The 24451-nt window shown below is 46.3% G+C and overlaps 1 protein-coding gene across 2 annotated transcripts in view; it reads right to left on the bottom strand.

The window, feature by feature from the left end:
- Window positions 1-24451, bottom strand: part of LOC311604967 (uncharacterized protein) — a 40689-nt gene that overhangs the window by 4978 nt on the left and 11260 nt on the right. The window contains exon 2 of one of the 2 annotated variants that reach the window (XM_084795242.1): window positions 20378-20504. In XM_084795242.1, the coding sequence (XP_084651368.1) occupies window positions 20378-20504 (127 nt within the window). Of the gene's footprint in view, window positions 1-15359; window positions 15495-20377; window positions 20505-24451 lie in introns of those variants that run through there. The other variant, XM_084795241.1, reaches the window with a different exon arrangement.

Genomic DNA, 24451 nt, shown 5'->3' with positions numbered 1-24451 from the left:
ATATTAGTCATGAGCAATAGCTATGCCACAGACTGAATGGTTAGTCTAGAGATCAGCCCGTTACTCTTTCATTTACTCTTACTTGATTTCACAGGACATGCAAAACAAAGAGATAATATGCCAAATTACACAGACAGCCTGTCTCGGTGTCTGGTCTATTACTATGAAGAAGTGCTATAACCAAGGCAACTCATGGTGGAATACTTTGGGGATTGGTCACAGTGACAGAGGGTTGGTTACTCCATTGTCATCCTGAAAGGAGGCAGCATGGTGGGCGGTACAGCCAGTCCCTAGAGAAGAAACCCTGGGCTCCCTTTTTACTTTTTCTTCTTTCAATCCTGACCAGTCGCCTGAGCCATCAGCTCTGGCGACCCAAGAGATGAAGGGAACTGGAAGGGAATCCGCATCCAGCCCCAGAGACCCCACCCTGGACCTCCCCAGAGCCCAGATGAACATTAACACACCTGAAGAGGAAAAGGTAATCAAAAATCAAGAAGAAAGGATGAACCAACCATGGTGGATAAATAGTAAATACAGAGACATCCTCTGACTTCAAACACAACTGCAAGAACGTCTGTATGGTGCGGCAAAGAATAAAGCAATCAAGAGACCACGAGAGCAAACTTAGTTAAAAGAAAAAAAAACCCACACAATTAAAATAGAGTTAACGTCGAGGAATGAGGCCAGGAAACCCAGGGACTCAGGCCTTCCTAACATATGTGACTGGCTCATCGTGGTATCTCCATGCAAATCTATTCATAACACAGGCATAGAATTAATTCCAGATGAATCCTACACCCGAATGCCAAGTGCCAAACGCAGAACTTCTAGAAGACACTAGAGAAACTAGCGTTGTGGGAGTCAGGAAAGCCTGTCTTCCCTGGCCACTGTAAAAGCAGCTGCTGTGCACTCATTACATGGTGACATCAGCAACAGGGATGTTTCACACGAGGGCTCGCACTAACCTATGCTCCACGCAGGCGCAGCCAAGGGACCTGAGTCATTCAGAGGTCCTGTTCCACCTGAAAGGTGCAGCGACCTCAGGTGGACAAAGGGATCACAAAAGGAACCCCATAAGGGCTCGCGCGGGAGGGGAAGGAGTGCTCCCCTTTCGAATTCCAAGCTTGCCCCACTCTCCTCAAAGCTCTTGGAATGAGACCAGGAGAGCCATCCGCAACCCTTTATCCCAGCCTGCAGCGAGACGGCCTGGAAGGACCAACCCCTGGCTGCTCGGTCGGGTGGCCCTGATTGGCTAGTGAGGCCTGAGTGACAGGAGCGCCTCCTTCGGAGACAAAATGCTGTTAAGAGACACAGCAAAGTGGTTCCTAGTCTCCATGGCAGGCGCAGAACTGCGGCAGACATCCAGAGCTGGGCACCGCAGGGGAACTTGCGCCTGGACTTTAAGTTATCCCTGCGCGGTACCTGAGCTCGGTAGACCCGTCACCTTATCTAGGCATAGGGCCTATAGTGTACGCCGATCGTGAAACAGTGTGGCGTGGTCCACCTGCCTCACAGCCGAAAGAGCTCCCCGTCTATCCAGGATTAACTTAAACCACGTGATTGATATTCTCCAGGCATCAGCAAGGCTCACCTAGATTGCTGACACCTCTCTTCTCTCTCAGCTGAACACTGGTAGCCAAAACTTTTAATACTTTCCCATTTTTCTGCCAGCATTCTGTAAGGGGCCAACCTTAGTGGCTCTTGGCCTAAAACATAGGCAATTCCACCTTGCCTGTAAGGCTCCATTTTCTACACCTCTGTTTGGCGCGTAGCAAGCTGAGGGTCAGCCCGAGGCCACACCACTCAGTCCCTGTCCCGAGAAACCACTTGTTTACCTTACCTCTGCAGCTGCGTTCCTCAGAACTTACCTTCCTATCCTTGAAGTTTTTACTACTGAGGTATATAGCAGAACATCCTCATTAGCTCCTAGGAACCCGCTTGCTTATCAGCTACATTCTCTCAAAGTTTACTCCCTTATCTTAAAGTTTTTACTACCGGGCTAGAGAGCAGAATAGCTGCCATTAGGTTTCCATAGCAACCCTGCCCTTGCTTGCCTCTCTGAGACCCTATAAAAACACTGTGAAAAATTTCAATAAACGGGGTTTGATCAGAATCCAGACTTGCCCCCATTTCTTCGTGTCCCTCTCAGGTTCCGTTTGAAGACCCCGCGGGCCAGGGCACATTCTTTTTTTGTTGTTTTTGTTTTTATTTTGTTTTTTGAGACAGGGTTTCTCTGTGTAGCCTTGGCTGTCCTGGACTCGTTTTATAGACCAGGCTGGCCTCAAACTCAGTGATCCTCCTGCCTCTGCCTCCCAAGTGCTGAGATTAAAGGCGTGCGCCACCACACCTGGCTCAGGGCACATTCTTAACACTTTCCCATCTTTCTGCCTGCATTCGGAGGTGGGGGTGGGGGTGGAGGCAGAACATTAAAAGTTTAATGTTGTGATTTAATGAGTGATTTCCAGGACAGCCAGAGCTACAGAAACCCTGTCTCAAAAAACAAACAAACGAGTATAAACCAGCTTGGTCTATGACACCAAATACCAACAATTAGGGCCCCCATAAGTGAAGGTGACCAGGGTGAGTGTTGTTCTGGTCTGGTCTGCCTGTCCAGGCACTGTTTGCTTCTGGGCAGGAACAGAGGAACCTTGAGATGAAAGGTTCTGTTTCTCTCCCAGAAGCTGCTTAGAGCACTCAGGATGTTACAAGTAGCTCTTTTAAAATGAGAGTCCTAGTACCAGACGGCAGTGGAAATTTGGGTGCTCCAAAAGCCTGTGATGTGGCTGCAGTGTTATAGCCCTTCGGTTAAGCCCATGTCGTAAAGGCAGGGTTGCAGGTGAAAGCCTGAAACTGCCCAGAGGGCAGGTCTGGCGAGCCTCAGGTCATCTCCTGCTAGGGAGCAGCAGTTTCCAGTGTGAATGTGTTTGGTTTGCTGGGGCTATGGATGTCAGGGATGCTTAATCTACATGTAACAAAACAGCCCTATTGTAAGAGGGGGACGTTATAAAATTATATTATAAGAGGAGAATTTCCAGGTACAGTTCAAGGTCACTGGTTGGAAGCCAAGGCATCTTATTAGCATAGGGTGGGTGTCTCCAGGAATCCCCGGTACTTGCTGAAGAGGGTTCTTAGCAGGAAAGGGTTGGCCTGTGATCTTCCCCAAGGGCTATGTGACACTCCTTAAGGGATCTGGGGTTCTCCAGATCAGACAAAGAGGGAACCCCACTGAGAAAGGGCTCAGAAACGCCAGAGGTCGACCCTAATAGCAGGGTTCCACAGGGGAGGACCTTGGATGAGAAGACTGAGATGATAGAAACTTGGGCATTTGTATGTCTTGCATAACCCGATGGCTGATGTTAAGCAAGTTTATTACCATGTCCAGCTCTGATAACACTACTTATAGGTAGAGGATGAGACTGTGAGCAGAAAGACAATGTAGCCATGTTGGCTAGAAGAACACAGGACACCTCAGCGTGAGCACACACTAACCACAGCCTTTCAGGCCAAAGATCACGACCCTTTACGCCTTCAGAATGATCAGTCAAGTAAATGACCAGATCTTCCCACATGTGCCCTTGGGCAGGACACTAAAGTGATGTTCTCTTGGTGGTTTCATCAGGACGTGTGAGAGAACCCGCCACAGGCCTTGCTAAGAAAGGCCTGCCCAACAGAAGAAGAAGAAGAAGAAGAAGAAGAAGAAGAAGAAGAAGAAGAAGAAGAAGAAAGAAAGAAAAGTATTGTGCATGGTGCAGAAACTTAGGGCTTAGTAGAAGTTTTAGATCCACATAACAGAGATTAAGAAAGTATTAGTGGAACCAACAGTGCATTATAAAAAGATTTATTTATTTTTTATGTATACAGAATTCTGCCTGCACGTACACCCGCAGGCCAGAAGAGGGCACCAGATCTCACTATAGATGGTTGTGAGCCACCATGTGGTTGCTGGGAATTGAGTCCAATAGTGCATTTGTTTGTTTGGTTGGTTTGGTTTTTTGAGACAGGGTTTCTCTGTGTAGCCTTGGCTGTCCTCAAACTCACAGCGATCCTCCTGCCTCTGCCTCCTGAGTGCTGGGATTAAAGGTGAGCACCACCACGCCTGGCTCCAACAGTGCATTTTAAAAAACCATAATTGAAACACTTAAAGGTTAAATGACTTCTAAAGAGAAGACAGACTCATATTTGCCATATGAGCTTAGGGCTGAGGGTGGTTCCAGGCTTGGAGTCCCACCACACGGAAGGTTGAGGCCGAACATCATGAGTTTAAGGACTGGTGTGACTACAGGCTGTGTTGAAAAAAAAAAAAAAAACAGTGAGGAACTAAGCCAGACCCTGCCTCAAAATAAATTATTCTTTAAATATCAGTGGACAGATGCTGGCCAAGCAGCGCGGTACCTCAAGAATAAGTACACAGTAGTCTATACCACAGAATGAAAGCAGAGCTGATACAACCTATATACCGAGACGGTGGTTTAGATCCGTTGGGAGCTTTAAGCTCTTGAACACTCTGCCAAATATTGGGATTTCAGGCCTGTGTGACAGTGCCATGACACGAAATGCTCAACTCATGCCTACCAGAAATCAGGCTTTGAATGGACTGCTTGTAAGTCTGACTGTGAGATGGGAAATGTTGCTACTGCTTTGGATAGTTAGTGACAAACAGATCTGAACAGCAAAGATGGATATCTGTTGCACGAGAGAGGTATCTGATTATCTTACGGTATCTATGGCTGCAATAAACACCATGCCCCAAAGCAGCTTGGGTAAGAAAGTGGTTCTTTGGCTTACACTTCCACATCGTTGTTGATCGTTGTAGGAAGTCAGGACAGGAACTCAAGCAGGGCACGGCCCTGGAGACGGGAGCCGATGCATGTGCGATGCAAAGTGCAGCTTACTGGCTTGCTCCCCATGCTTTGTTCAGCCTGCTTGCTTACACAACCCAGGACCAACCACCAACCTAGGAAGAGCACCATCCATAATGGGCTAGCCCCACCCCCTGTCCCTGGCCCCCCACAATCACTAATTAAGAAAATACCCTACTGGGACTGGAGAGATGGCTCCGAGGTTAAGAGCACTGTCTGCTCTTCCAAAGGTCCTGAGTTCAATTCCCAGCAACCACATGGTGGCTCACGACCACCTGTAATGATATCTGGCGCCCTCTTCCGGCCGGCGGTTGTACATGCAGGCACAACATTGTATACATAATAAATAAATCTTAAGAGAAAAAAAAAAAGGAAAAGAAAATACCCTACTGACTTGCCTGCAGACTCATTTTATGGAGGCATTTTCTCAAGTGAGGCTCCCTTCTCGCAGAGGGCTCCAGTTTCTGTCAAGTTCACATAAAACTAGCTGGACACTGGTGACTCACCTTAATTTGGATTAAATGGACGAGTGTTGTCTGCGGTGGGGGAGAACGGGAAGGAGCTGCCAGAGCCTCTGTCCTGCCGGATGTTAACTCCTGGGGCAAGAGGAGTGTAGATGCATCCTGCTGTTAGCACTTCTGTTTGATTAGGATGCCTTTACTTGGATTTTTCAGATTTTTAAACAATATATCAAGCTGAGTAGCTGGCACCTGCCTGTTAACCCAGCATACAGACAAGCCTGGGCTACACAGGGAGGTCCAGGGTCAGTGGTAACATAAAAGGATCCTGTATCATATGAAATTTGTTGTTTTGTTTTCTGTTTTGAGACAAGGTCTCTCTGTGCAGCCTTGGCTGTCCTGGACTTGATTTGTAGACCAGGCTGGCCTCGAACTCACAGTGATCCGCCTGCCTCTGCCTCCCGAGTGCTGAGATTACAGGTGTGTGCCACCACGCCTACCTACAAGATGTTTTTTGAGGTGCTACAACGGGACCCAGAGTTTTGTACATGCCACGCTAAGTGCTCTCCCCGTGACCTATATCTTCACACCACAGTTTTCATACGTGGTGAGTTAAATATCGTACACATGTTCAAGTCAGAGAACAGCTTGTGAGGGTTTTTCTTCCTTTGTCATTATGTGGGTCCTAGGGGTTAAACTCAAGAAGTACCTTACTCAATGCTCAATATTTGTTTTTAATGGCTTATGACACTTTTTGTTTTGATGCCAGGGACAAGGTCTCCTTATGTAGGCGTGACTGGTCTGGAGCGCTACGTGGTGAACTTGCTTAGATGTTTCTGCCTCTGGCTCCTGAGTCCTGAGAATACGTTTGTACACACCACACACAGCTGGGTTTTGTTTTGGGGGGAGAGGATCTCCACTAATCCAGGTTGGCCTCTATAGGCATATTTTAAAAATCTATCTTTATTTTGGTTTCTTATACCTCTTTCTCTCTTCTCCACCTCAACCCCTTCCAACACCCAACACCAGAAAAGAGGTTAGTGGGGGAGAAGTGGCATAGTTTTCCTTAGCTACTTCCTGCTGTTTACGGTTGTGGGGTTCCCAGGGGCAAGTCCAGTCCTCCTTTCAGGATTACCCAACTTCCTGTCGAACAGCAAGGGGGACCACTAGCAGCCTTCCTTCTCAGGTACCCCAATCTCTCTCTGGCAAAGACCATGTCCCCACATGAGGCAGTTCACAGCTGACAAACATCACGGGCTCTGTCACAAGGCAGTTATCGGCTGTGGACAAACTGGAGCAGCCCCCATACCCCACACCTGGGCTTAAAATGAAAACACGTTTTCATGTAAATCAAACCTTTCACAACAGGCCTCAATTAGTAAATAGCCAAGGTTAGCCTTGTATTTTTTTTCCCCTACCAAGTTACATCTTCCAGGTCATGACATTGTGATACACTGGATACTGTGATAAACACTTTTCTATCAGTACTGGGGAGGCGGAGGCCAACCTGGTCTACATAGCAAGTTCCAGGCAAGTAAGCAAGAGTCTGTGGGATTCTGTCTAAAATTAAAAAAAAGAAAAAGGAAAATAAGTTAAAAAAAAGTTTTTGTAGGTTTGTTTGGTCTGTTTCTTACATTTTTATTTACACATATTTGTTATGCATGTGTATGTGCACGCTGTACACACGTGTCATGATGTGGGCGTGCCAGTGTCAGGACAAAATGAGGGTCCCTGGGACTGAGCTCAGGTTACCAGGCGTGGCACCTCCACCTTCTGAGGAGGACTGTGTTCTCAGCCAGGGACTGATACAATGCTGGCCTGAACTTGAGCTGTGTAGCTAGCGGCGCCCTAGAATAGGATGGGATTTGCCTCCTTCGCTCCCTAAGATTAAAGGGGTGCCTGACCACACTCTGAAGGGGGGTATTTTTATTCACCTTTTGGGCTTTTAGTTTATAAGACATTCTGTGGCACGTTTAGAGAAACAAGTATGGAAAACGAATATCAAAGTTTCCTTAGAAAGAGAAGAAGAGAAGGGTAAAAGGTTAGAGCAAACTTCCTTCATTTGCCTGATTCCATGACGTGGCTGGCGGTTGGGAAGCAACGCCATCTTCAGTGTAACTCCTGCTTAGCCCGAGCACAGCTCAGGATTTCATCTCTATCATCCTTAAAACCAAAGCACCACCCAGGGCTACAGGGATAAAAGCCTAGCACTTGGGAGGCTGAAAGAAACATTTCTTCAAGTTCAAGGTAAGCCTAGGATGTCTGCATACATGCAGAATCCCTTGTCTTTCTTGGATACAATATGAAACTTTGTCAAAAGGCCCAAACTGAGCTCAGTGGTTCATGAGTTTAATCCCAGCACTCGGGAGGCAGAAACAGGTTGATCTCTGTGAGTTCAAGGCCAGCCTGGTCTACAGAGTGAGTTTCAAGACAATCAGAGCTACATAATGAGACCTTGTCTTGAAGAAACAAAAAATAAAACCAACAAACCAACCACCACACGGACTACGGAAACAGCTTGTAGAGTTCTTACTTAGCATACGTGTGGCCCTGGTGTGGGTCATTGCTGGACTGAGGTAGATAGAGGTCCACTTCCCTTCTGGAAAGCCAGTCTATCTGCGCTCGTGGGTGGGGAGGCGGGGCGGGGGGGGGGGGGAGGAAGGGGAATGACTGCCCTCGGGAAAAGGGGGGTGACTCCCCTCTGATCTCAACGGGCCATAAATCCTATTTGGTGGGAAGTGTCACAGACCTGGTTCTGCTTTGATAAGAGACTTCAAGGCTGCCGTTCCTGTTCAAGAGATGCGCTCTCAGGATACACTGGCAACAGAAACCATATCCCGGGACCGCCCTTCTCTTTTACAGCTCAGGGCTTAAAACTCCCAGGCTCTCGAGTGAGAGTTGCTTTCTTGGCCGCTTTCCTGGTCCTGGTCACTTTTTTTTTTTTTTTTTTTTTGCCTCCTTCCCTCTGGAGATTTGGGCCTCCTACCTTTCTCCCGCCCTGCCTTTTGATTTCTTTATCTCTTCCGGTCTTGACCAACACCCCACCACCACATAGAATGTGCGCGACACTGAAGTTTGGTTCCTTGCTTTTTGGCTGCCTCCTTTTCGTTTATGATTTTAGCTCCCTCTGCACTCCCCACGCCTCAGGGTTTCTTCCTGCTTAAGAGACGTGGGGGGCGGGGTTAGGGGGCACCTTCCCGCAGAGAGCCGCGAGCACCAGGATTCTCCCTGCCCCAGGGCGCATGGATTTTCCTGCTCCGCCCCCAGGAGAGCAGACGCCACCACGCTTTGTTACAGCCTCTCACGCTGTAAGGCTCGCTCACACCCACCCCTGTGGCCCACCTCTCCCACTCCTCTGTACCGCACACCTGGTCCAGAGCAGCCGCGGGAGCAAGCGTCCCAGGACCCCGAAGGAGAAGAGAAGCCAAAGGACCACACCCTGGATACCGTCCTCTGTTGCAGGTATTTTTATAAAACAGTGTTTGTTTCTCTTAGCTTCTTTCTTTCTTTTCTTTTTTTTTTTTTGTTGTTGTTGTTTTGTTTTGTTTTTTGAGACAGGGTCTCTCTGTTTAGCCTTAGCTGTCCTAGTCTCGCTGTGTAGACCAGGCTGGCCTAGAACTCACAGTGATCCTCCTGCCTCTGCCTCCTGAATGCTGGGATTAAAGGTGTGCGCCACCACGCGCGGCTTTTAGCTTATTTCTTATCACACAAATAATTGAGACTCTTTTATAATACAAGATTTCTTTTTTCCTTTTTTTTTTATTTTGTGAGACAGGGTTTCTTTGTGTAGCCTTGGCTGTCCTGGACTCCCTTTGTAGACCAGGCTGGCCTCGAACTCTCAGCGATCCTCCTGCCTCTGCCTCCCGAGCGCTGGGATTAAAGGCGTGCGCCACCACGCCCAGCTAATATAAGATTTCACAACCCGATCTGAGCAGCTTAAGTCTGTTCTTAGCCCTCTGTGCTATTTTGTCTAACCCCCAGCAAAACATCCCAGCGATATCTGCAATTTGTAGCTTTCCTCGGCTCCAGCTCCTTTCTCCTGATTTTCCTGGGACCTCTCTTTGTGGCTGAATTTTATAGTTCCTCTCCTAACTCCTCTTCCCCTGGCTGGCAGGAAGTCCAGTCCTAGTCGCTCGCCTGCTCATTGATTGGCTGGAAGCTGCTTCATTGACATAACAGGGGACACACAAATTGGGGAGCACAGTTTACACAACATTTAGACAGGACATCAGAATTTAAACTACATAATAAATTTATACCTACAATCCCCAGTAGTTAAAGATGCCACCTGAGGTCATGATGATATCCTGGCCAGCGCGCTGTCACCAAGGATGATCTTTGAGTCTGCAGACCAGTGGGGGGAGGGGTGGGGGGCAGTGGGGAAAGGGGCCTGTTACCACCAAAGGCCACACAGAAGTCCTGGTCTGGACTGTCAAATGAGGCCATGTTGATGTCCGACAGCTGTACAGGTGATCCTGCCCCTCAGTGGGAGTACGTCAACCAAGAACATGTTTTGTGTGCGTGCGTGTGTGCTTAAAAGCTCACCCTGAGGCAGGCTTGGGGATACACTGGAATCCCAAACATGGATGGGTTAAGAAAGACTTTCTATTGGCTTAAACCCACATTCCAGCAGTGTTGTCTGATGACCACTCCACATTTCTAGAGGTCCCACTGAGATCCCAGAGACCACAAATGGAGACAGTGGGTATCTGGACCAGGTTGCCCTAGGATTTAAAGACACTTAAATACAGAGTTGCTGCCCTTCCTTCACAGGTTTCCTGGAAAAGCAGATGACAAACGCAGCACTGAGGGACTCTACAGGAATTCCAGACCTTGGGCTACAGAGTGTCTGCTAAGAAAGCCCAGTTTCTACCTATCTTCACCAGAAGACCGAGGGAGGCAAAGGGAGCCTGTTCCAGCACGATTGCTGCCTTGCTCAGATCCCAAATCCAAAGACAGAGAGACAGGTTCAAGAGTGCCTGAGCACAGCACAACTGCACACTGCTGCCTTTGAGCACCAGCACATCCTGTGCGTTCAGACCACTGAGCCATTCATGGAGACTGAGACTAAAGCAAAGGCACTGGAGGCTATAAAATCAGCTCTGACTTCTGATTCAGCCTTAGCGCTTCAAGATGTCTCAAAACCTTGTCATTTGCTTGTTCATAAAACATGACAAAATGAATTTCAACTGAAGCTTTTGGGACACAGAAATGCCCCGGGACACACCTGTCCAAATGACTGGACCCTGTAGCCACAGGATTGCCTACCTGTCTATAGCAGCTACTGCAAATTTAATGAAAGAAAACAAACAAGGTAACAGACAGGGTTTCTCTGTGTAGCCTTGGCTGACCTAGACCAGGCTGGCCTCGAACTCACATCGATCCACCTGCCTCTGCCTCCCGAGTGATGGGATTAAAGGTGTGCGCCACCACGCCCGGCTTTGATTCAATGTCTTATACTCACAGCACCACATAACATGGTTGAGGACATCCTCTGAGAAGCACCACAACACTGGCTGTCTAATGCCTGCGTGACCCACCCAGTACCAGGCCCAACTCCTGGCTCACTCCACAGTCCACTTTGAGAAACCCACCGTCAACAATGCCACTACCTGGTTGTCTGATGACACAGATGCTAGCTAGCCCATGACTGTCAGGAGACGAAAGATGGAACCCGGTACATGGGAACGGCAGCAGGTACTTTAACTGAAACAATCTGGGCTCAAGCCAGGTACCTGAGCCCAGAAAGCAGGACTGATCAAGCTGACCCACGCTCTCAGGTGGGAAAGGAAAGCCCACCACCATATACACAGACAGCCACTACGCTTTTAATACCAGGCATGTCCACAGAATGATCTACAGAGAAACAGGGCTTCTTACCACCAAGAAAAAGGGGCATTAAAAAATTAAAAAATCAGCCGGGCGTGGTGGCGCACGCCTATATCCCAGCACTCGGGAGGCAGAGGCAGGTGGATCGCTGTGAGTTCGAGGCCAGCCTGGTCTACAAAGCAGGTCCAGGACAGCCAAGGCTACACAGAGAAACCCTGTCTCGGAAAAAAAACAAAAAAAAAATTTTAAAAAATTAAAAAATTAAAAAAATTTTAAAATCTTGGCTCTCCTAGAGGCTATTGGCTTCCCCTACAAATTGCTGTCTTCCAGTGCTGAGCTAGGACCAGGCTCTCAGACAATGGGCCCTAAGAATAACGGGCCTATTGATATTCTGATGACATGCCAGGACACCTTCCTGCCTGAGACTCCATGGTAAAGAAATAGCACATGTGGCTCAAAGCCACAGCACAGGTTGATGGAGGACACCAGAGGAAAAGATTGTTCTTCCAAAAAAGAACAGGTAACAGGACTGTTGGTAACTGACCTTTACCAGGCATTTTGTGAGATGCTCAGAGCAAGGTGTGTTATACCCAGACTGGACAGCCTTGCATGGGATGTCTCATGCCACACACCTGTGCTCACGGGAATCCGAAATGGAGCCCTTCCCCAGTATTATAAGATATGCGGCTAGCGGGTACCTTTGTTAGGCCCATGTTAAGGTAGTCACTGAGTAATTACACAATGTCACAATTCTCCTATAAAGGGGTTTACTGGGGGAGGGGGGAGGGGCAGCTGGAGGAAGGGGAGAGGGCAGGCAGGCAGACAGGAGAGGAGCCATGGGGGCAAAGGGGGGGGGGGAGAACAGGGCTCCAAGGCTAGAAGGGGGAAGAGAGCAAAGGGGGGTGGGGTGGGGCTGGGTGGTAGGCAGTCCTTTCATATGCAGAACACACCAGGCAGCAGCTGCAGGTGAAGGCAGCAGGTGATGATTCATTTAGCCATTGATCTGGGTCCCTGAGAGGAGGCTAGTGAAATTGCCTGTGTGCCAATGTGGACCCAGGGAAGGGTCCAAAGGACAGAGTTAGAGCCCCAAGAACTCTGGGAAAAGTGACATCACCGAGACCCACCCTGGCAAGGGACTATCAAGGTACTTGCTTGTTTTTTATACATAGCTTTTCCATGTGGTAAAAGCGTTCCCCTCCCCTACTAAAACTACTCGGATGGTACCTCAAAGCACTCCCCCAGGAACTGGTCCCCTGATCTGTCCTCCCCCTAGCAATGTCCCACAGTGACCTTGCTTTCATAGCCCAGATTTCCCAAATAATACCTAAAGCTTTAGACATAGATTGAAAAGTTCATTGTGCATATGGACCTCACTGTCTGGCCAGGCTAAAAACAAAAAAAAAAAAAAAACAGGACATAACAAAACAAAACAAAACACACAAACAAACAAAACCAAGCCAAAAAAAAAAAAAACCCTTAACAAAACTCTCATTAGAGTCTACCAAGGAATGGAGAAGCCTCTTTCCTTCCTTCCTCTGCTTGACTTCGACCAGCTGCGCCCTATATAGGGAGGGATGCACGTCCCTCTCACGTCACTCAGGCAGTCCAGTCCTTAATAAAGCATTTTCATTGCACTACCTAAAAGAACCAGCCAACCTCTGAGTCCACCGCCAGTTTGCCCTTGTTCCAGCTCAACGATGATGCTGTCTGGGTCACGTGAGCAGCCACAGGGCCCCTGAAACTAACCCAGAAAGGACGCTAAAAGGTGACTCTCCTTCACTTCTATGATGGGGAGGGCAGCTGGCATTGTACCATGGATCCATCACACCCTGACAAAAAAAAAAGTGGAAACCCATGAATGCTGCTGAATTGCTCTCTCCGGATGATGGGCCCATTAAAAATTAAGGTTTCCGTGGGTCTTCAGGCCCTTCCATGCCCCGCCCCTCTACTTCCTCCTCTGTCTTCTGTTTGGTTATGAATATATGGTCATGGTTCAACCCCTACTGCACTCAAGCCTGGACAGGGAACTAAGAAAGACAGAAGCACAGAAGGTATTACAGGCAAGCAACCCATATGCACTTTGACCTTTGCTCACTGATGCCCATTTTAAATGTCTGGTTGTGGTACAGAAGGGAAAGATAAGGAGCTTTATCTATTACGGTGGAAATACAGACTTTACAAAAAATAAATTAAAAAAAAAAAAAAAAGAAATACAGATTTTACAAGTCTATGCATGCCCTCAGCTGAGACGCCCGGTGCCAGAAACAAGAGAATTTCAATTACAAAAATGGAGTTTGTGAAACTGAGGCTTCCTGAAAACATTCCTTTAAAAAGATTCCGGCCTTGGGAAAATAAGAAATATGTTGAGAAGCAAACTCTATGCCCCATGAAAAGACCCTGGGGATGGAGTTAAACATTCCCAGCCAGAATTTGGCCAAGATTTCAGGGTATGCTCAGACACCTGGGCCCCATCATACTATATATGGATGGGAACTAACCAGAGTTTCAGCCCACTGACAGACAAAACTCACTGTCACGGGGGCAAACATTCTGCTCTGCAGGCTGATTCACCTGGAGAAGAACAATATTCCCATGACTCAGAGACGACTTTGTGGGCAAACAGTAACAGTTTGACTACCTGCGCCTCTTTTGCTGACAGGTTGACCGGAACCTGATGCTACTCAAAGTTTCTGTTTGTGAATTAAGAAACAAAGAAACAAACATTACAAAAATGATCCTACAAAACTGAAAAGGCTTAGACTTCTCATGAGATAAATAAAACTATGTCTGGCTTCGGGGAGAAAAGAAAACATTGTTCCTAGGCTAATTGATTGGAGTAGTTTTTAAAAAACAATCAACCTTGCTATGGCTGGGGAAATAATTGATATGGAGTCTCTGTACTCTTGGTCCCCTGGCTAACTACTCTGCTGTCAGCCCTGACTGGGTCTTTAATTTTTCATTATGACTGGATTAATGATGGGGCCCTGCATCTTAAATAGGATGAGTTCATGACTTGACTCACTAAGAACAGTGAGGAATGTAACATGGCCCCACACCTTAGCACAACTGACTCCATGATGGCAGAACCATTCAGGCTGTAACACTCAGCACACACACAGCACCAACTGCCAAAAACAAAAACAAAGGCCTAATCCATCAAAGTCCACAGTCACAGGAGAGTCACTGCAGGTACCAACCTTGCTCTCTGGCTTCTTTGGTTTTGCTTGTGGCTTACTGTCCTTAAAAAAAAAAAAAAAAAAAAAAAAAAAAGCCCAGGGCTACACTGGGCTGGGCTCCCCTTAGCAGTGGCTGAGCTAACCTGGAGTAGAAGGCAACCATCTGAGTCACTGCCATCCTGCCTATTATGGCAACACCATATGTCAATTCCATATTGCGACAATACAGAATGAGATATAGACTCAGCAAAAGTCCAATAAAAAGTCTGACACTTTATGTGACCAACAGCAGAAAATATGAATGAAAAAAAAATGATCAAGGTAAGATTGAAGAAATAGTACACACAACGACGTCCTCTGACTTCAAATTTCAAATCCAACTGCAATAAAGACTGTACTATCGCTGGGCAGTGCTTATCCACGCCTTCAAAACCCTGCTTCAAAAGACCAAAAACAAACAAACACTGTACTGCCTGGAAAATAATACAGATATAGACAGAACATAAGAACAAACTTAGAAGAAACACACACACACACACACACACACACAGTCAATTTTGCACATGAGACCAGAAAAGCATCTGACACAGGTGACTGGACCCCCGCGGCATCCACATGCCAATGTGTTAGTGACACAGACTTTCCACCTGCACAGAATGAACTGCACACGGATCCTGCACCTGAGTGTCCAGTGCCCAGCGCAGAACTCCTAGAAGACACCAGAGAAGCCAGGGCTCTGCGAGGCAGCGAGTCCGCCTTCCCTGGCAGTGAAAGCAGCTGCAGTGCGCTCACCGCACGGTGACGCGAGCAACAAGGAAGTTTTCACACTAGGGTCCCCCGCCCTATGCTCTCCACAGGCGCCGCGAGGGGAACTAAGTCATCCAGGGGTCACACAGCCGCCTGGGAGGTGCAGGGACCCCAGGAGGCAACACACCAGACACCTAGTCCCGCCGCCGCCGCCGGCTCCCGCACCCCGGGACGAACCCCACGCGCGCTCCCGCGGCTCCTCCCCGCGTGGGGACGGCGGCCCCGCTCACCATGGCGCGGATCCCGAGCTCGCCCCGCTCTCCTCACAGCTCCCGGCAGCGGGTCACGGCGCGGCACACGGAACCCGGAGAGACTTCTCCTGTATCTCAGCCGATCCTGGAGCATGGCGGACCGGAAGTGCCCTTGCCGTTTTGACTGGCAGGTCCGTCCGGAGGCTCTGATTGGTTAATGAGACCTGAGTGACAGGGGCTGCTCCCTTAGGGGCTGTGCAGACACTGCAGTGCTTCCCAGCCCTGGCTTCCACCCCAGGCACAGAGCTGTCCCAGACCTGCACAGACCTGCATTTCAGAACAACTTGCGCCTGGACTGCAGTCGCCCTGCACTTTTCCTGCACTCAGTAGGCGCTTCTCCTTCGTGTACGCAAAGAGTCTCTTGGATATTAAAATCACTAAACACTGTGTACTTTGATGTTTAAGAAAAGTCATATGACTGGAGGTTTTACATGTTCAAGCTGGATAAAATTACAAAAATAAGTCACATAGGAAGAAGGCATCTTTTTCCACAGAAGTATATAAAGGAGAATTTTAAAATATAATTGAATAAAAACAAATAATAATGAGTAATAGCACGTAAACTCAGTCTTAGCTGGTATATTGGGAGTTACATGCAAACACATTTCAAGTGCAATACTGTGTTTTGAAAAAAAATCAAAGTCACGGGCTGGAGAGATGGCTCAGAGGGTAAGAGCACTGCCTGCTCTTGCAAAGGTCCTGAGTTCAATTCCCAGCAACCACAGGGCGGCTCGCAGCCATCTATAGTGAGATCTGACGCCCTCTTCTGGCCTGCCGGCATATATGAAGGTGAAACACTGCATACTTAAATAAATGTTAAAAAAAAAAATCTAAGTCACAAGTCTTTCTTTGAGAGTTCACTCAAGCACTCAGAACTCTACTCACATGACTATTCCAGGGCACTGTTCCAGAATCATAAGAATACATAGTGTCACCAGGTGGTGGTAGTGCACGCCTTTAATCCCAGCACTCGGGAAACAGAGGCAGGCGGATCGCTGTGAGTTCGAGGCCAGCCTGGTCTACAAAGCGAGTACAGTACAGGTAAGGCTACGCAGAGAAACCCTGTCTCAATGCCCCTCCCCCCCAAAAGAACACATGGTGCCCAAGTAAGACCCCAAAGTTCATCAGCTATCATGGACCAATATTTGCTGGTAGTTCTGTGCCAGCTTATGTAGCTGTAGGAATCAAATTTGATACCAAAGAACAGCATTACCACTGACTAAATTCTCCAGCTCCTAAAATTGTAATTATAATGCAGAAAATGAAGATGCCACTACTCCTTCTGCCTTCTGTCACTTGTAGGTGGTCAAAGTCCTTGCTATTGGGTGTTGAAAGACTGAACACATTTCAATCCACTCACAGACACTGCATATTGGCTCTTATGGTAATTGTTAACACGATTTTCCAGATATGAACAATGAAAGTTCCATAATGTCACATATGCTTTTAAAAATGGGTATTTTTATTTTACATGCATAGCAGAGTCTTGCCTGAACATACGTCTGTGGGAAGGTGTTGGGTGCCCTGAAACTGGACTTATAGACCATTGCCAGCTTCAGTGTGGGTGCTGGGAATTGAACTGTACTATTCTGGAAAAGAAATCATCTTCCAAAACCCTTTTTTGTATTTTTTTTTTTTGAGACAGGACTTCAGTAAATAATTATGGCCATGCTAAAACTCACTATTTGCACCAGGTTGTCCTGAAATTGGAGAGACATCTTTCTGACTGTCTCATAAATTCTAAGACTACAAACATGCCACACCATCACCAGGTGAGATATGTTTTATAAATGACCTATCTTTGAATCAGACAATGAAAGAGTAATGTAAGATTTAAACAGGAACCATCACTGTTTTGATGAACAATAGTAGTACTTCTTGGAATTTTTTAAAGATTTAATTTGAACAGGTAAATTATTATGTTTCTGGACTCTTGGATACATGTTTACAGTTTAAACAGGAGACAATATTTTAATAATGGAGTGTTTTAATTAACTTACTGAAGCTCCTGTGAGACAGCTCAGTGGGAAAAATATATGCAGAGTACAAGGCTGTACCTCCTTTATTAGGGTCATGGGTTGTTTTTTTTTTTTTAACCACTGTGAATTCTTTTTTGTTTTGTTTTGTTTTTTTGTTTTTTGTTTTTTCAAGACAGGGTTTCTCTGTGTAGCCTTAGCTGGCCTAGATTCACTTTGTAGTCCAGGCTGGCCTTGAACTCACAGCGATCCACCAGCCTCGGCCTCCCAAGTGCTAGGATTAAAGGCGTGCGCCACCACGCCCAGCCACCACTGTGAATTCTCTCGTGCTTTTAAAGTTTTCTACAACAAGCATTCATGGCATTGGTTGTGTTCACATGGCCTTTGTCCAGTATGATTTCTTTCATGACAGAAAATTCTTCTGTGAAAAGCGTTTACCACATTAATTACATCCATAGGGTTCTCTCCAGTGTGAACTCTTTCACGCCTCTGAAGACGACTGGTCCATTCCAAGGTTCTACCACCCTGATCACATTCACTGGGTTTCTATCCAGTGAGTTCTTTCGTGCTTCTGAAGAGCACAGCTCCATGCAAAGGCTTTCCCACACTGATTACATGCATAGGGCCTCTCTCCAGTGTGAATTCTTTTATGGTAGCGAAGATTATGTTTATGTGCAAAGGCTTTACCACAATGCTTACATTTATAGGGTTTCTCTCCAGTATGCATTCTTTCATGAATTTTAAGATTACTCTTATGTGTAAACACTTTACCACACTGATTACATTCATAGGGTTTCTCTCCAGTGTGAGTTCTTTCATGAATTTGAAGATGACTGTTCCGTGTAAAGGCTTTACCACAATGATTACATGCATAGGGTTTTTTTCCAGTGTGAGTTCTTTCATGCATTTGGAGATGACTGTTACTTACAAAGGTTTTATCACATTGATCACATGCACAGGGTCTCTCTCCACTGTGTGTTCCTTCATGATTCTGAAGATCACTGTTTTGTGCAAAGGCTTCACCACACTGATTACATGCGTAGGATTTTTCTCCAGTGTGACTTTTTTCATGCATTTGAAGATTGTTGTTATTTGCCAAGGCTTTATGAAGTTGGTTACATTCAAAGGATTTCTCTCTGGTATTAACTCTTTCATTTATTTGAAGATAACTGGGACACGTAAAGACTCTACCACACTGATATCCATAACTTTTCTCTCTACTATGACATCTAGATACTTGATGAAGACTCTGACATGCAAAGGCTTTACCACTTTCATTATATTCAAAGGTTTTTATTTCCACAGGAGTTCTCCGGTGTGACTGTAAAGAGGAATCATATCTAGAGGCTTTATCATGTTGATTACACTCACAGAGATCCTCTTCATTAGTGGCTGTGTTGAGTGTCTGAAGATGCCTCTGACAGTTAAAGCCTTTTGTACATGGCTCATAGGCATCGCTTTCTTTCTCCATACGAGTTTCCTCACATCCTTGAAGAGACGTGAAAGGACTCAGAGCTTTACCACACTGATTACTTGCACAACCTTTTCCTACAGTGTGAGTCACATTACATGTGCAAAGTGAACTAGGGCAGGCGGATGAATCTCTGTACTCCTTATGCTTGGGAGTCTTTTCTCCAGGGTGAGTTTGTTGATGTATTCCCACTAATGTTGGAAAACCATTTAATTGTTGACTTGTATCGCAGTCACTATGTCCTATCAGAGTGGGGACTCCTATACTTCTTTTAATCATTGTGGGCGAGGCAGAGGGACGTGGCTTCTTTACATGTCTCTTCTGCTCACATGGCTTGAATCCAGAGTGGCAGATCATTTGCCTAGTAAACAAAGAATCACAAATAAAGGGTTTTCACGTTGCAGTCACATAGTCTAAGCATTTGTGCTCACAGTGATGTGCTGTAGGGGTTCAGGGTTCTCCACCACACCCACCTTCTTTTCTTTCATAAACTGCTGTTCTCACTAAAGTAGGGTAAGTAACTGCAAGTATAATGGGGGATGCTCCCTTTAACATGGATGGTTTGCTTATAAAACTTCTTGTATGTACACTGATCTCATCAAATTGTATGCTTTTTATGCTAGTTAGGCGCTGAGACATTATGTGCATGGGCAGGTCTAAAGCCTGCCCACAATGTGGCTATGATCAAAATTGTGACTTGTCGATTTTTTGTTTTGTTTCGTTTATTTGTGTTTTTTTTTTTCAAGACAGAGCGTCTCTGTGTAGCCCTGGCTGTCCTGGCCTCACTCTGTGGACCACACTGGTCTCCAACTGACAGAGATCCTCCTGCCTCTGCCTCCTGAAGTGCTGGGATTACAGTACGCACAACTGCGCTGGCTGTCAATCGTGACGTCTGCTAAGGAATCACGTCCTTGTCTCATTTCATTGCATCTCTTCTTCGTGTGGGAAGGACATGAGGTTTGGGTTTTGTGTTTTTCAGGCACCGGGTTGCTCTGCATAGCCGTGTCTGTTGTGGAACTCACTCTGTAGACTACACTAGCTTCAGACTCTTGGGGGTTTTCCTGTCTCTGCCTCCTGAGTGCTGGGATAAAGGGCATGTCCCTCCAATGCCTGGTTTTTTGTCTTGTATATAAAGGAATGCTCTGCAAACAATGCTTAGCTACCTGGCATTGAGACACATGCTATTGTGACAATTCAATAATCATCACAAAGCTGTTCTTATTTACGCTGCTGCGTTTCATGAAGGCTTCAGGGAACACTGGAGTTTCTTCAGAGGCACAAAGAAGAAGAAAATTACCTTCTGTGTCTTCTAGAACCTTGACATTGTTCAATATTGACATCTTTCCATTTATAGCCTAAAATACAATACCAAAAATGTATATTACTGGAAATTATGCAAAACTAAAATTACTCTTCAGCGAACCTCAGCAATGCTTGATTTATTCACCACCTGCTTCCTCCTTGACATTCAAACAACAGAAGACCACTTTCCAAGAAAAAAAAGTTTGTCCTCTTAAGTAAAAAATTGAAGAAAAAATTTGCACTCTTACCTACATAAGTGAGGTTCCAGTAGGTTTCCAGCATCACATCTTTGTAGAGACTCTTCTGAGAAGGATCCAGCAAAGCCCACTCTTCCCGAGAGAAGGTCACATGCACATCCTCAAGGGTCACTGCATCCTAAAATGTTCCACACATAACATAATAGAAATGGTGTGTGAGACTTCGTTGTAAATGTGCACGCCATTTAGAATATATTTCATAATTGTATGTGCTCAATACATTAATTTTATGTCAGAAAATTTCAAATGTATTCACCAGCTCATTTAAGAAGGAAAGAGAATGTGGTGTAACCCGAAAGCTCTTCCGGCGAGCAGCGGTGACTGAGGTGCAGGTGAGCTGTGGCTTCCCTTCTGTGTCCTGCTGACAGGTGACCTGGCTGACGCCCTCTCAGCTGTCCTGTGCAGCCTTGCGAGAGGTCAAAAGGAACTACATGCCGGGCACCACAAGCCTCATCGAGGGCAGTGACCAAAAGCACCTGGCCCTACCTTGAGATGGAAGGACACTTGTAGGTTTTTTAAGAAGCCCTGATCAGTTTGCCAACTTAGTGTTTCATCGGACTGTGGAGCGCGTTCATGTGGGCAAAAAGTACGGTGACATTTCCTCAAGGGATTTTTGTGGTCAGAGGTGAAGATATGGTTCTACTGGGAGAAATATACTTGGAAAAGGAGAGTGACACACGCCTCTGGCAAGAGTGTGTTAAAGAGATCCTTGAAAAACAGAGGGCAGAACAGCAGGCTGGGCTAGAGGCAGAGAAACCCTCAGAGATCAGGGCCTTGCCAGTGCGCGAGCAGATAGCCCGGATGACTACTGAGTTCCCTGCTGAGAGACTGCTGTTCTGGAGAGCAAGGGCTGTCACCTGGTCACCTCACACATCTGACCAGAGTGCCAAACTGAAAAGTGGTTGTTCATGTATGAAAACATGAAGAAAGCATGGGATTTTTTTTTTTTTAAACAAAACCATTCATTACGTATTTTGCTTTGCCTTGCTTTTTCGAACAGTCTTATTACATAGCCATGGCTAACCTAGAACTCACTCTGTAGACCAGGCTGCCCTCTAACTTGTGGGATTGCAGGTGTGCTCCACCGTGTCCAGCTTTATTGTTTAAAGAAACAGTGACATGACCTCCCCTCACAAGCCACTGTGGAGCCAAGAATCATGTCTTTAGATTGCTTTTCCTGTCTCAGAGTTTACACTTCTTTCTTTATTGACTTGTAAATATAGAATAAACCTCAAAAAAAAAAAAAAAAAAGCCGGGCGTGGTGGCGCACGCCTTTAATGGCAGCACTCAGGAGGCAAAGGCAGGAGGATCACTGTGAGTTCGAGGCCAGCCTGGTCTACAAAGTGAGTCCTGGACAGCCAAGGCTACACAGGGAAACCCTGTCTCAAAAACCAAAACAAACAAACAAAAACAAAAAGCCTGAAAAAAAAGGAGGAAAGAGAAAATGAATAATGCCGCCCATTTCTGTGCCACCTGAAAAGAGTACAACATCGCAGAAATGCGTAACAACATACACACAGAGGCACACAAACAGAGCAACTATGCAGTACTATCATCAAAATTGTCTCAAAATCATTAACACCTGAAAAGAATAGAGAAACCGGTTGTGGTGGTATACACCTTTAACCCCAAACTTCAGGAAAGAGAAAGATGTGAAACTCTATGATCCAGGCCAGACTGTTTCAATGGGGAAGAAGCATTTGAAGATAAAAATCCTCATGGTGCTGAGAAAATATGACCTATAACAGGCATTGGGCTTAAGTAGAAAGAGCTGTAAATAAAGAGTGAGCTTTTTTATGGAAACACAGCAAGAGAAAGAGGGAGGGGGAGAGAGAAGAGGCGGGAGGGAGGAATAAAGAGAGGAAGGGGACAAAAATATTTCCTCCAAAAAGCGGAGAGCCAGATCCTCTGGCTTGGTTACAGGCTTAATACAAAATTCCCTACTCTATTTAAGAAGAGATTAAATAAACTCAGGTTTAAGTCTGTATCTCTTCTCTGAGCACATGGCACTAACCCTTGTCTCTGTCCCTAGCCAGTTCCCACACAGAACCTAAGAAGCCTAGGATCTGGTCTGCTGTAAGCAGTGAAGACAGTCTCTTAGTCTAATTACGTGTGACTTCTGAAGATCATATAAAATGGCAGCTGCCTCCTGACTGGGTAAAATGCCTCACAAGCTAGGAACATTTTATATTCAAGTTGGACTCTGAAGGTCTGAAATCCATCTAACACAGAGAGTCACAGATCTGTCTGATCTCAGCCAACAACACACCCCACTGTGATTAGATAGGGCCAAACAAACTCCTGGGGAAGGAGACTGAGGAGAAGGCAGAAGAGCCGGACTGCAGTGTTAGGCTTCCTCAGTGACAATCTCTGTGGTAAGATGTAGGGATGGACTCACTGTCTCTCCTTGAAACCACAGGATTTTCTCCTCTGTACCTGACTTACGTAGGCCACAGGCCAATCCCTGCCTATGCTCAGGCTAACCTAACTAAAGTGTATTTTTAAAGAGGATGCAACGGTGCACATTAACCTTTCAGGAGTATGACTCCCACTGGGACATGCGCCTGATGGAGGGCTAGATCATCTTAGCAGGGAACTGCGCTAACCTTCAGCAAAAAGCAACCATGCAGTTTGATTCTATATGGGGTTTTATGCTAATATTGTATTACAACAATATAGAAATTAAGCTATTCAGGTGTAGTGGCTCGCCAGGAGGCAGAGGCAGGTGATTATCTGTGAGTTCTCAGTCAGCCTACAAAGTACTAAATTTACAAAGTAAGTCCAGGACAGCTGAAGCTACACAGAGAAACCCAGTCTCAAAAAGAAAGAAAGAAAAAGGAAGAAAAAAAAAAAGAAATGGAGGTATTTGAGGTATTAATTTTAAAAGTTCCAATAAAATAACTAACAATTTACACACAAGAGAAAAATGATTACAAATGGTCATAAGGAATGAAAAATATGACCAACATAAGAAGGAATAAATAGTACACATATTGAAATCCTCTGACTTCCAAACTTTGAATATCATTGAAGTAAAATTGTACTTTCTGGGAAAGAACAAAGAGACCAACAGAACATAGGAGAAAACATAGAAATGAAAATAGAATTTTAAGGCTGGGCGTGGTGGCGCACACCTCGAATCCCAGCACTCTGGAGGCAGAGGCGGGCGGATCTGGTCTACAAAGCGAGTCCAGGACAGCCAGGGCTACACAGAGAAATCCTGTCTCCAAAAAACAAAACAAAACAAAACAAAAACCCCCAAATAAACAAAAACAAAACAAAAAAAAAAAAGAAAGAAAAGAAAAAAAAATGCCCCTCTCCCCCGCAAAGGAAAGAAAGAAAGAAATGAAAGTAGAATTTTAAAAGGGTAAGTGTTGACAAAATAGGCCAGGAATCCGAGTAAGTCTGGCCTTACTAGCACTTGTGAGTGGACCAGTGTGACACTTACATGCAAATGTATTAATGACAGAGCCATTACACCCTGGATGACATTAATTCTACACCTGAATGTTTAGTGCAAGGGGGAAACTTCGATAAGATACTCGAGAAAGTACAGCTCTCGGAGTTAGTAAACTGTCATAGGAAAAACTAAAGGCGCTGCGGCACGCCCGTTGCTTGGTGACGTCAGCAACAAAGATGGCTCCACACAAGGGCTCCCGCTCGCCCAGGCTCTAAGACACAGACACAGAGCCAAGTCATTAAAAGGTCCTGCCTGGGAGTTGCAGCAACCCCTGACAGAGCCGCAGCGGAACTCCAGGCACTGCCTGAGACCTCAAGGGAACTCGGAGGACCTCACAGGACCGCATGGATGCAGTCTGGGCCATCAGTGTCCACCAGCCACCGACTAGAACCCCTATTGTTTCCTGTGGCTCCTCCCCACACCGAAACTGTGGCTACTCACCGTGCTGCGCCTTCTCAACCAGCTCCTGCTATTCTCACAGCTCCCACCAGGGGGCACAGTGCAGCAGGGAACCAACCCCTAGACCATCCCTCATCCCCAGGGATGAGCCCAACAAGGCCGACAGGTGTCCACCTCCCTGAAGGCCCTATTTGGCCAGGAGAAGC

This window comes from Acomys minous, assembly GCF_964271855.1.
Source record: "Acomys minous genome assembly, chromosome: 9".
In the NCBI taxonomy this organism is placed as follows: Eukaryota; Metazoa; Chordata; class Mammalia; order Rodentia; family Muridae; genus Acomys; species Acomys minous.
Note: the sequence above shows the minus strand (reverse complement) of the source record. Positions and strands in the feature narration are given on the sequence as shown.